This window comes from Felis catus, chromosome E3 (assembly GCF_018350175.1).
Source record: "Felis catus isolate Fca126 chromosome E3, F.catus_Fca126_mat1.0, whole genome shotgun sequence".
In the NCBI taxonomy this organism is placed as follows: Eukaryota; Metazoa; Chordata; class Mammalia; order Carnivora; family Felidae; genus Felis; species Felis catus.
In genome coordinates, this window is record NC_058383.1 from 15,427,883 (window position 1) to 15,441,388 (window position 13,506).

The 13,506-nt window shown below is 41.5% G+C and overlaps 1 protein-coding gene across 4 annotated transcripts in view; it reads right to left on the reverse strand.

The window, feature by feature from the left end:
* The window catches only part of LOC101083473 (S-adenosyl-L-methionine-dependent tRNA 4-demethylwyosine synthase TYW1), a 212,081-nt gene that overhangs the window by 181,902 nt on the left and 16,673 nt on the right, over positions 1 to 13,506 (reverse strand). For all 4 annotated transcript variants that reach the window (XM_023247040.2, XM_023247039.2, XM_023247038.2 and 1 more), the window contains one exon: positions 12,066 to 12,188. In XM_023247040.2, coding sequence (XP_023102808.2) covers positions 12,066 to 12,188 — 123 coding nt within the window. The remainder of the gene's footprint in view (positions 1 to 12,065; positions 12,189 to 13,506) is intronic.

A 13,506-nucleotide genomic window follows, 5' to 3' on the forward strand; every position in this document is an offset into this window, starting at 1 on the left:
TAAAACTGCTGCAATTTAACCCCGCATCTGCAGGTTCCATTTCTTTTTTTTTTAAATTTTTTTTTTCAACATTTATTTATTTTGGGGACAGAGAGAGACAGAGCATGAACGGGGGAGGGGCAGAGAGAGGGGGAGACACAGAATCGGAAACAGGCTCCAGGCTCCGAGCCATCAGCCCAGAGCCTGACGCGGGGCTGGAACTCACGGACCGCGAGATCGTGACCTGGCTGAAGTCGGACGCTTAACCGACTGCGCCACCCAGGCGCCCCTGCAGGTTCCATTTCTTTAAGAAAGAAACCCCCTATATGCCACTTACTTGTCATAGCTCAGTTTTTAAATGACAAATTTTGAACAGGACTCGAAGTTTTTCTGTTTACTAGGTTTTAAGAAAGCTTTCTGAACTCTCTGAAAAGCAGTTTGAACAGATGTGTCAAGAGCTTTCAAATGGTTTTCCTCTGACCCAGTGATTCTATTTTGGATAACCTGACTTAAAGAAATAATTCCAGAACTCATCCTAAGTGCTCCTGGCTGCACAGACCATGGGTGAAACAGGCTGGTTTAAAGGCAGTGGGTGTCTTGGGGTTGAAGGAATGTGTCGCCTTGTGTTTGTGGGTGAATCAAATACCCAAAGCCTTAAAAATAATAAAGAAAGAAGAACAACTTCATATTATTCTACTGCAGTACTATGCGACTTTATAATAAGAACTGGACACACTGAGATGCTTTCATAAACTGAAATGCTTCTCTGGTGAGTAATTACTAAGCATTCACCATTTATTTCCAAAACTAATGATACGGATATCACTGTTTGTCTGCTTAACCGGAACATGCTGTGGGGAGTATTTAACAACATTTATTTACTGCAGAAAAAAAAAGGAACATTCTGCTCTACATTTACAAATCACAATCACGAGAAAAACAAAAAACAACCTAAGACTGTCAGGCTCTTGCTGACTCCTTGTGCTCTACCCACTCCTCAGATTCTCTTCTAAAAACCACTTCTCCCCTGGGGGCTGAAACAAAGAGATGGGAGTCTAGGCTTGGTCCTACCACCTACGAGCCTGTCAGCCATCTGACTTCAGACAAATTGCTTTATTTCTCTAAACCTACTTCCTACCCTGTAAATTGGTAAAGTGGACGTAATAATAGTATGGATATCAAGGTCAATGTGAGGATTGAATGAGACAATCCAATGTGTACTTTGACTTCTCCTAATACTCTGAATCTGTACTGAACTACCCTCTTGCCCTATACCCCAACCCATCCGCTATATTCAATCAAATCACGTTGCTTCCCAATGCCTTCAGGTTGAAGTTCACACCCCCCTGACAGAATGAAAAGGCCTCCAGTACCCTGCCCCTGCCTTTCTTCTCTAGTTCATTCTCCACACATCCCCACCCCTACCTGAAACCACAGACACACCAAACTGTTCCCCAAACACACCATTCGCCCTAGCACCCCAGCCCTCTGCATCTGTATCTGTCCTCCTAACCTTCCCACGTTTCACACGTTAGCTCCCTTGTTCTTCGACATTGCTCCCACCCCTCGAGTTCTCTTCAGCCCTAGACTCACCATCTTGGATCTTGCTACAGAGTGAGGGAGGTAGAATACCATGGTGGTACACCAGTCGGACCAAACCTATCCTATTTGAAGATATCTGCTTATACAGTAATAGCTCATAGTTACCAAGTACACACTACGTGGCAGGCAATAAGATAAAGCGTGCCAGTGAATGAACTTAGTTAATCTTCATAACAACTTCATAAGAGGTTACTTTTATGATCTCCCATTTTAGAGACGAGAAAACAAAAGCAGAGAGTAAAATAATTTGCCCAAGACGCACAGGCTGAGACAGCAGGACTCCACAAAACTCAGTGAGTATTACTCAAAAAGAGGTTATATAATAGGAATACGCTGGCCCAACCCTAGAGCCAATTGCTAACCAGTAGTAGTGCCTCCTCCAGAGTAGCAATTCAGGCAATTTAGTGCAATACCTGGCAACGACTGGGCAGAAAGCAACTCAGGAATATGTATGAATGGACCCTAAAAGGCCAAATAAATGCATGGGAAAAAACAAAAATCAAAAAACCAACAACCAGGCAGTAGTTTAGTGTATTCTGTCCAATATAGAATGAAAACACAAGCCATACTTGGAAACTCTGCCATAAGCTAACAATAAAGAAAAACAAAAACTGGTGGCTTTATTTTCATGTCACACTGAAGGCGGAAAAATATTTATTTTTGCCCCAAATCTAATGACTTTATGAGAAACTTTTTATGAGAAATCTAAAATGTCATAAACCAACTGCTTCAAGTTCATAAAGTCCAAAATCATTTCATTTAAAAAATAATTTACACAGATGTTCAAAATTTTCATTTGTTCTTTCTCTCCAGTGCCCTCTAATGGACAGAGATGAAAAGCAAAGTGAAAATGAACCCACAAATTATTCTAAACTCTTACCATACACTTGAAATTTGCTGAAATTAAATCTGAAGTGTTCTCAATACACACACACACACACACACACACACACACACACGCACACACACGCGAGGTAACTATGTGAGGTGATGGATTTCTTAACTTGATTGTGGTAATCTTTTCACAATGTACACACATATCATCACATTACACGCCTTAAAAAAATCAGTGTACAGCCCTAACATATTTGCAATCATGCCTCAATAAAGTTGGACAAACAATTACTGCAAACTCTTCACTCACTGCAAACAAAGCTTTAAATATCTTCTCTTAACCTTCTGTAAAAACCCAGAAATCTGTCTAAATCAGGTATCTCGTACACTGAAATCTATCCTGTTTTAAGACTGTTTCGCCACTAAAAAATTACTCAGATTCTTAATTTAAGAGTCGTAAAATTACACGTTTGCTTTGACCCAGTATATCAATTTGGGGACAATATAACCTAAGAAATATTAACACATTTTTCAAAGTAAAAAGGTCTCGGGGTCCTTGCGTGGCTTAGTCAGCTGAGTGTCCAACTCTGGCTCAGGTTGTGATCTCGCAGTTCTTGAGTTCAAGCCCCACATCAGACTTTCTGCTGTCAGCGCAGAGCCCGCTTCGGATCCTCTGTCCCCCTCTCTTTCTGCACCTCCCCCACTCACATTCTCTCTCAAAATAAACAAACATTAAAAAAAACAAAAAACAAAAAAACAGTAAAAAGGTCTCAGACCTGTGTTAATTTTACCAGCAGAAAAACCTGACACAGACTAAATGGCCAGCTCTAGGAAAATGTATAAACCAGTTTAAAATATCTAAGCAAACTAACTTCTCACTTTGACATCTGTTGGGCTTTTAGAGGTGATGACACACTGTCATGTGCATGTTCGCATCTGACTCACACCTGTGAGGAAGGCAGAGGGCCCGGCCCCTGTTCCCCAGACAAGGGGATTAAGACTAGGGAAGGTTAAGCTATGCCCACAGGTCACTGAGTTACACACTGGCTGGGCCAAGCCCTGAACCCACACTCCACGTACTTGTCATTCTTAACAGCTGCTCTGCCAGGGGCTTCTGAAATACAGAAGCTACTAAAAATGACAGACACAATCCACACGTGGAAGTATTCAGAAACAAGGAACAAAAGCTGCAACAACAGGAAAGATGCTCAGCAATTTTAAATTGAGAAGTAATTTTGGATATATTGGCCTAGAGTTTTACACCCAACCAAGAATTTTTTGGTTATGAGCTTTATAAAAGTAGCCAAACCAAATGCATACAGGACAGCGTGCAGGGAAAAATTTGGCCTTGCCGGAAGGGAAATCTGGCCATTGTCCCCAGTTCCTGGAAAGTAACGGGGAATCCCTTGGAATTTCCCGAGTGACAGCAGCATCCGTTATTCACGGTGGGCCCCTAAGACCGCAGCTGACTGCAAGTGGGGGAAGGTGCTGAAGACTGAGTTCAACCACATGGGCAGTCAAGTCCCAATAAAAACTGGACACCGAAGCTCAGGTAAGCCCCCCGGGTTGGCAACACTTGATGTGTATTACTGCACGTTGATGCTGAGAGGACAACACATCTTGAGGAGGACAAAGGAACGCCTCTTGAATCTATTCTATGCGTCTCCTCCTTTGGCTGATTTTCTGTACCCCTTCCCAACAAAGAACCACAGCCATGAGGGTAACAGCTTTGGGGGAGTTCTGTGAGTCTTTCTAGCAAATTATCAAACCTGAGGGTGGTTTTTAGGAGCCCCCTCCCCCAAAATTTGCAATTGGTGTCAGAAGTGAAAGCAATCTTGGGGACTATGCCCTCAGACCTTGTAGTTTTCTAATACCAGGGAGGAAGAAAGAGATTGTTCACAGGATAACATGTTCAACCTCGCTCAAAATGAAAGAAATACAAATTAAAATCAGGTCATTATTTCTCACCTTTCTGGCTGGCAAGATTTAAAAGACTAATAACACCTGAGGGTTGGCAAAGGTACAGAGAAATAGGCTATCTCATCTCTCTCCTATAAGAAATAAAAATGTTTTCAATTTTGTATAGGGCAATTTGGAAACATCTATTAATACTATAAAATCCCGGGGTGCCTGGGTGGCTCAGCTGGTTAAGCGTCCAACTCTTGATCTCAGCTCAGGTCTTGATCTCAGGGTCATTAAGTTCAAGCCCCACGTTGGGCTCTGGACTGAGCATAGAGCTTACCTTAAAAAAATAAAAATAAAAAAATAGGCACCTGGCTGGCTCAGTTGGTGGAACATGCGACTCTTGATCTCGGGGCTGTAAGTTCAAGCCCCACACTGGGTTTAGAGATTACTTAAAAATGTGCGTGTGTGTGTGTGTGTGTGTGTGTGTGTATAGATGTAGATATAAAATCCCCTTTGATCCAGAAATTTCAATTTTATGAACTTATTCTTGAGATAAATTTATGCCAGTCGCAAAAATTATAAGAGCAAGAGTGTTCAAACACCTAAATGTTAATCATCAAGAGCCAAATACATCATGGGACATAGTCCTAGACCACTATGTAAACATTAAAATGAACCAGGTGAATCCGTATGACAGCACTGGAAAGCTGTCACGTTAGATGAAAACAAGCAGTCTGTAGACTTGGGAGAACAAAATGATCCCATCTGTGTAGCCAGAAAAACAAAGTTAGACCAAAATGCAGGTGTGTTTGTAAGAGCAGTAAAACACCCAGACGAATACTGCCAAACTAGAAAGTCTGGTTTCCTGTGAAAAGTAGATTTAGGAAGAACAAGGACAGGGAACTGCATTCTTTGAATCTTTCAAACATATATAAAGAGGGTATGAAATTAAGTGAAACTTCAAAGGGAGGTTCAGATCAAGTTATGTATTTTCAAAGGGAATAGCTAAGAACCAGAAACTCTAAAAACACCTCCCTCGCATCGAGGATGTGAAAAGGATAGAGGACATAGAGGTAAGGACAGAGGATTTTTGAAAATTTCTTTGGAGAATGTTGGTAAGGTATTTTGAGATCCCGCCTCAAATGGAGAGAGGCTGGAGAGCAGGTGCCTTGTCACATCTCAAGCCCCCAAAGCTCCACCGGGGCCCCTCAAAAGAAGCTGCTTGTATGCCCCGCACTCAGAGGGCATCATTGACTGGTGTAGGACTCCTGCCCAGCGAATCCAGACACCAAAGGACTGACTAGTTTCCCCAGCAAGTGAGCACTGCTGCTGGGTAGAAATCAGCCTGTCCTCCCAGAATAAAGAACTCAGGAGTGTTCCTGTGGGAAGGGACAAGAGTGCAGGTGGGGGTGACCTTAGATGCTGACCAACCGGGCAACCAGAGAGGAAAACAGAGGACAGACCTCAGAGGAAGCCAGAGGCACAGGGCTCAGAGGAAGGAGTGAGCCACGACCAGCAGCACACTTCTTGGGGTACACTTGCTCAGTGCAAGGAACCAGGCAGGAGACACCATGGACAGTGTCTCCACAGACGCAATGAGAGTGCCGGCTGGAGGAAGAGTCAACTTTAAACTGGACGAGGGGAGAGAGCACAGTCACCTTACACCACATAAGAACTTCCTACTTCTCTCTGTCCTGCTCCCCATCCGTTCCCCAGACCCTAAGCAGATCCAAAACAGCAGCTAGCAAATAGGCCAGAAAGTAGACAAGAGGGGAGGAGTTTCGCCTTTGAATTAAATTGACTTAGTTTCTTTAGTATTACTTACCACCTATTACCTAGGCTTGGGCATTCTACTGTCAATTTATTAAGACTTTGTGTCTTAGGGGCACCTGGGTGGCTCAGTGGGTTAAGCAGCCAACTCTTGGTTTCAGCTCAGGTCATGATCTCACAGTTCATGAGTTCAAGTCCCACACTGGGCTCTATGCTAACAGTGCGGAGCCCACTTGGAATTCTCTCTCTCTCTCTTTCTCTCTCTCTCTCCCTCTGCCTCTCTCTCTCTCTCTTTCAGAATAAATAAATAACCTTAAAAAAAATAAAAAGAAAAAGAAGAAAAAAACTTTGTGTCTTAAAGTACCTGTAACACTTTATTACCAAAAATGACCAGAAAAGTCACGAAATCTGCCAGTTCTCCCTCCTGTGCAGGTTGAAAGGGACAGTAAAACTCAAAACAAAGCAGCTTCTATAATAACTTCCCAAAATTAATCCCTGTTTGTAACACTACTTTTAAAAGATTTTTCTGGGGGTACCTGGGTGGCTCAGTCACTTAAGCGTCCAACTTCGGCTCAGGTCATGATCTAATGGCTTGTTGAGTTCAAGACCCACATCGGGCTCTGTGCTAACAGCTCAGAGCCTGCAGCCTGCTTCGGATTCTGTCTCTCCCTCTCTCTGCCCCTCCCCTCCGCGCATGCGCACACCCTCTCTCTCTCAAATATAATAAAACATTTTTTAAATTAGCCAATTTTTAAAAAAAGTTTTTTCTGAAAAAAACAAAAAGATTTTTCTGTGAGATTTTTAAATGAGGTGGTAAAAACTACCTGAAAATATCACAAAGATTTTTATAATAGAGATTCGGGTGCATATGAAACAAAGTTAAAATAAACATTCCAAATGCTAATAGTAATTTTTCTGGGGAGACAGAATTATTGATAGATTTTGGCCCTTTGTTTTCTAAATTTTTATTTTTTAGGTATGTTAATTTGTAATGAAAAAATTTTTAACTAGGCAAAATTAAATAAACATTAAATTTTTTTCTTTATATTACTATTTGTTATAGCATGGGACCACCCTGAGTAAAATTAGAGGGTCATCATGTTTTATGCAAGAAATAAGTTCTTAAGACCTTATATAATTCAAAACTGACCCTATCAAAAAATGGGAGATATTCTCATATGGCTATATAATAAATAGTTTATAATTCAGTTGATACTAGATTTTTTTGTTTTATTTTGGGAGCATGGAGAGAAAGTAGTTCCTTCCATACTTTCTATTTCGAATCCTCAGAAAAGCGAAAAGTACAATGAAGACCCATAGTCCCTTCACCTAGATTCACCACTTTTGTTGATCATTACCTGTCTACCCTTCCACGCACACATACACATCTATAAAATACACGTGAATGTATGTGCAGAAAGAAAATTTTGCTGAACTACTTGTATGTGGTAGACACCATAACACTTCACTCTTAAACACTACAGAATTCATCTCCTAAAAAATGACAGAACTGCACAACTACAACACCATTATTACAAGGGAAATTAACAAAAATCCAGTATTATCTAATAAAAAATCCATTTCAAGTATCCTCAAATGTCCAGACAATGACCTTTGCTCTTTGATTCAAGATCAAAGGTTACACAATGCATTTAGTTATGTTTCATTAGCGTTTTTAAACCTTGGACCCGTCCTCACCCCAGGTTTTGTTACTGTTAATGTCTATGACACTGACTCTTTTTAAAGAGTCTGGACTGTCCCACTTTTTGGATTTGTCTGATTGTTTCCCCATAATTAGACTCAGGCTAAAAATTTTTGACACAAAATTACATAGATGATGTTGCATACATCTTACTACCCATCATGTCAGGAGGGACACGAGGTCATTTTAATACAAATGATGAAGCTAAATTTGACTTTTTTGGTACAGGCGAAAATCACCTGAACACTCCATTTGTAAAGGTATATTTTATCCTTTGTAATTAGCAAATCATCTGTAGGTATTTTTCCCCCAGTGATGTATTTATTTTTGGCATGTCTAAGTGGGTTAGTTTCTGGGATGATATTTTGAGAATACGTGCATATATGGCCCCCAAAGGCATTTCATGCAATCCTTGCTTAAATTAATTATCACCCTGGGGATAGAAAACAAATGATTAATTCTATCATACCCTCTGTATTTCTTATCTAGAAACCTATAAAGACTTTCTCTTGTACCTCCCTTTTGTTGAGCAGCAAAAGGATTGATTTATTTGATGTAATACAATCCACTGCATATAATACAATACATATTATCATTATGTTCATTTTTGATGCTCAAATTGTCCCAAATTTGGCCTGCAGGAAACTCTTCAAGCTGGTTCCTATGTCCCTTTGATGTGTCTCCATCAGTCTTTGATGATCCACTTGCCCAACAAGACATCCCAGGCCCATCTGTTATGCTCCCTTCCTCAGCCCTGGAATCACTCATTTCTCCAAGCCCTGATTCCTTTCAATGAGGTAGGATATTGAGAAAACAAGAACTGAGTGCTCACCATGTTTGTTTCTAGGTCTGTGGCCTAACAAAGAGTACATCTGTTCTTTGTCCCCAGTTCCTGGCACAGAGCTTCAAAAAACCTTGGCATTTTCAAAGTGCCAGAAGGGTCATTGTTATGCAAATGAGGTGGCTGAGGGGGTAGGCCTAGATAGCTTTAGCATGGGGCTGGTCAACCAGAAAGACCAACTCTGGGCCAGCTGGATCTCCAGGGAAAGAAACAGGGAAGGAGGTCAGCTGGAGAATCAGATGGCCAATAATCTAATCAATCATGCCTACACAATGAAACCCCAATAAACATTCTGGATGCTAACTAACCAGCTTCCTAGTTAGCGGACACGTGGATATGGTGGGAAGGGAGGATGTGCCTGGGTTTCACATGGAGAGGGCGCGGAAACTCTTGAGTCTCCTCCCCACCTCCCTACTCTCAGAACTCCTCCTGTTGTCTTTTCCACTTGGTTGTTTCTAACTCGTATCCATTAAAACTGTAAGTATAGTGCTTTCGGTGAGTTCTGGGTCATTCTAGCAAATTACTGAAACTGAAGGCAATCACGGGACCCCAAAATTATAACCAGTTGATGGGAAGGGCAGGCGGCCCCTACTTAGAGCCGCCATCTGAAACGGAGGCAGTCCTGTGCAAGACTATGCCCTAAATCTGCAGAGTCTGATGCTAACTCCAGGTAGCTACTGTCAGAATTGAACAGAAGCGGGTGTTTAGTGGTCAGAACGTGAAAGGTTCTTTCTGTAACCACAGCTCCAAAATACCGTTTATACACACACAGCACTCAAATTATAAATTTGCAAATCTGCCATGACAATAAACTATTTTTTTAGAAAAAAATCTTATGTTCAGATCAACCTCCAAATGAAATCCAACACCACATGAAAATCTCATTAATACACATGGATCCACCTTATTATTTCTCACAGATGCACAACAAGGTCTGTAGTGTGTGGATATATCATGCTTTTTTCAACCAGTCTCTGGCAGCTGTTTGCTGTATATACTTGTGGCATAACCTTGGGCATCTGCTGTTTTGTATTTGTGAAGATGAATCTTCAAGGCAAATTCACACAACCAGGCCTGCTGGATGATGGGTAAATGCATGTGAATCAAAAGCCCCTCCATACAGGCCCCTCCATACAGGCTACACCGTTCCGGATTCCCCTCAGCAAGGTGTGAGCACCTGTGTTCCCAGAGCCTCACCAGCTATGGATGCTGTACAGTTTTTGAACTTTTGTGATTTTGGTAGGTGAGAAATGTCATGTCAGAGTAGTTTTAATGTGCCTGTCTTTAATTCTGAGTGAATGTGAGCATTTTTTCATATACTTAAAGTCTATTTGTAGAGCTTTTTCTGAGACTCGCCTATTCAGGTGTTTGGCCAATTTTTTCTATTAGGTTTTAGGTCTTTTTTCTTTTGATTTTTAAGAGCACTCTGTATAATAAAAAAAATTAACCCCTTCTGTATTATAGAAGAGGCAAATATTTCCTTTTTAATTTTTTTGAAGTTTATTTATGTTTGAGAGAGAGAAAAATAGAGCACACAGCGAGCAGCAGAGGGGCAGGCAGAGAGAGAGAGAGAGAGAGAGAGAGAGAGAGAGAGAGAATCCCAAGCAGGCTCCATGCTCAGCTCAGAGCCCAATGCAGAGCTCGACCCCAGGACTGCAAGGTCATGACCTGAGCCAATATCAAAGAGTCAGACACTTAACCAATTGAGCCACCCAGGCGCCCCATACTTTCCCTTTCTATCATTTGTCTTTTGATATGCTTATAACCATGCAAATCTTTTTAAAACTCATTGGTAAATTCAGTCTTTTCTTGCTTCTAGATTTTGAATCATACAGAAAACTCTTCTCTAAGTTATAAAATAATGCATCTGGTTCTATTACTTATAAATTTTTTTCAACAAGTTCTCTAACCCAATTGGAGTCTATGGTGACCTATGAGATGCACAGAGCCAAGTTTAAATGTTCACAGGTAGCTATCTGCTTGTCGTGCCATACCCCTGCCAGGGAAAAGAGATGCCACTTTTATTATATATGAAATCCCCATATATTCCTGGATCTACTCCTGCTATTTTATTCTGCTGCATCAATCTATCTCAACAGGAGCCAAAACACAGCTTTAATTACAGATGCCTTGTAGTAAGTGTTAATATCTGTCAGGGCCAGTCTTTCTCATTACTACACCAAGGAGTTCCTAACTATTCTTGCATGTTTATTTTTCCACATGAATCAACCAGGCTAGCTCTAGGGGGAAAAAGTTATTGAAACTTTTAATGGGATTTCATCAAATTTACGTATTAATTTAAAGAGAAGTGACATCTTTAGAACAGTGAGTGAGTCACCACATCTAAAAACAAGAGCTATCTCTGCTCGGGAATTTTTTCAGTTTCCATCACACAGATTTAGGACATTTCTTTCTAAATTTATTTTTATGTACTTCTTTATCTTTTATATAGCTGTTATAAATGAGGTCTTCTCTTCCACTATGGCTTCTAACTGGTTATTGTTTGGAAAGACAAAGGCTATTTGGCTTTTTACCTTATTATATCCTGCTACCTTACTGATTTCTTTCATTTGAGTTTGTGTCAATTTTATCATTGATTTTCTTAGATTTTTCCATAGTTTTACTTCTTTTGTTTCTAAAACTTAGGCACTGGGCACATTCCCAGTGTAGGATATTCTCATTTCCCAAAGCTGACACATGAATGGAGTCTATACACTCTTATGCTATTGTGTATACTACTCCCATTTCACATCATTGGAATCTGCGTAGACTCCTACTACACCGCACATTCTCACATTCATCTTTTCTGCGGCAATGACAACCCAGACTAATGTTTCCTAGATTCCTAGGGCCTCCACCTACACTGATCTCAACACCTCCAGGCCAAGGTGCTGTCCGTAAGCTCAACAGCCCTCACTCTATGTGAGGCGGAAGCACTTGAAGAAAGTTCCACTTGGGGGGTGCCTGGGTGGCTCAGTCGGTTAAGTGTCCAACTTCGGCCCAGTTCGTGATCTCACGGTTCGCGAGTTCGAGCCCCACGTCATGCTCTGTGCTGACAGCTCAGAGACTGGAGCCTGCTTCGGATTCTGTGTCTCTCTGCCTCTCTCTCTCTCAAAAATAAATAAACATTTTAAAAAAAGAGAGAGAGAGAGTTCTACTTGGAATCTCAGCACGAGTCCATCTTCATGCTGTTCACCCTGTCTCCTCAGTCACAACATTGAAGTCCCTCTAACCATCCACCCTTCCCTCAATTCCTGCCCTAAAATCTGCCTATCCTACTACAAGCTCATTTTCACAGGGCTTAGAGGGAAGATTTTCACAAAATTCATGTAAAAAATGGCAAAGAAGTAGAAAACTCTCAAGACAGGAGGCAAATGTTAGATGTTAGCTAACAGCAGGATCCAGGAGCACTCTTTCCCAAAGTTACGGTACCTTTTCTTTCTTCACACAATTCATAATTTTGCCGAGGTCCTCAACATCAACGACAGAATTTAGATTCTGGTGGTCCTCAGTACCAGACTCTTCCTCACTGGTGCTCTCAAAGGGCTCTTCCTCCTGGAACATCAATGTTTCAGAAATATATTGTTCAAAGTAGCGAGCCTCCAAGATTGTGAGTTCATGGGACAGATCTGAGATATTTTAGGCTACAGGTTCAGCAAGTATGGCCCGCAAGCCAAATGCAGCCAGCCTCAGGCCAAATCTAAAGGCAGCCATCACTTACACGTTATCTATAGCTATGTTCTTAATACAGTGACCGGACTGACAGTTGCAACAGAAACCATGTGGCCCACAAACATGGAAATATTTATTAGCTGGCCCTTCACAGAAAAGTTTCCTGACCTCTCTTTTAGACAGAACCAACCAGGCTTAGTGAAGAACTAAAGGCAGGAATGAGGAAAAGGGAAGGAATTAAGCATGACTCTTAAGTTTCTTTTTTAAGTAATTGAGACGGTGGTGCTGTTTACTGAGATGAGAAAGATTTGGGGAGAAATAGACCAGAAGAGTGGAAATGAAAAGCTCCATTTTGAATTTGTAAAGTATGAGATGCCTCAGACCTCCAAGCAGAGACTTCAAAGAGGATGCACATAAGAGAACAAAATTCCAGGCAGACCTCAGGGACAAAAATATAAACTTAGGAATAACTAGCATTCAGACAGTACTTAACTGCCATGAAACTGGGTAAGATCATCCAGGAAGAAAGTATCAACAAAGAAAAGAACCTCACACCAAGCCCTGAATCGTTTCAACATGCAGAGGTTAGGTAAGGGAAGAAGATCCCAGGGGAAAAAGGAAGAAAACCACGAGAATGGTTTTGTGAAAGTCAAGAGAAGAGTGATTCGAAGAAGGAATCGCAGTATCAAACCCTACGAAGAGGCCAAGCAAAATGAAGGCAGAGAAATACCCACGGGGCTTGACAACATGATGTCCTCGGACCTAGAAAGGAGCAGCCACCGTGGGGCAGAGCGCCAAAGCGGAGTGGGCGAGCGTGAACTGGGACTTCTGCTCCCAGCTGCAGGGTGTGAAAGACACTGAACACCCTTCCTGTGGAAAATAACCAACACTGAGTAACAGAATATTTTAGTAGCACAATTTCAAGTGTATCACTGAGTCGACAAACATACGAGGAATTAAAAGTGGACAAGCTTCAACTGAAAAAGGAATCCTAGGAGGTAAGCGAGTGATGGAGTGGAGGGTATCTGCTGAACTCCGGAGAACCTATTCTGACAGCTGGACAGGACCAGGGAAGAGGAAAGTCGAGGAAACAATACTAGGAGGAGAGTCTAACACAGAAGACCAAAGTCAAAGCTGGGACCCCACAAGGCTACATCTCTCATGTACATGTAAACTAGAAATAAACATTCCATGCAAGAGG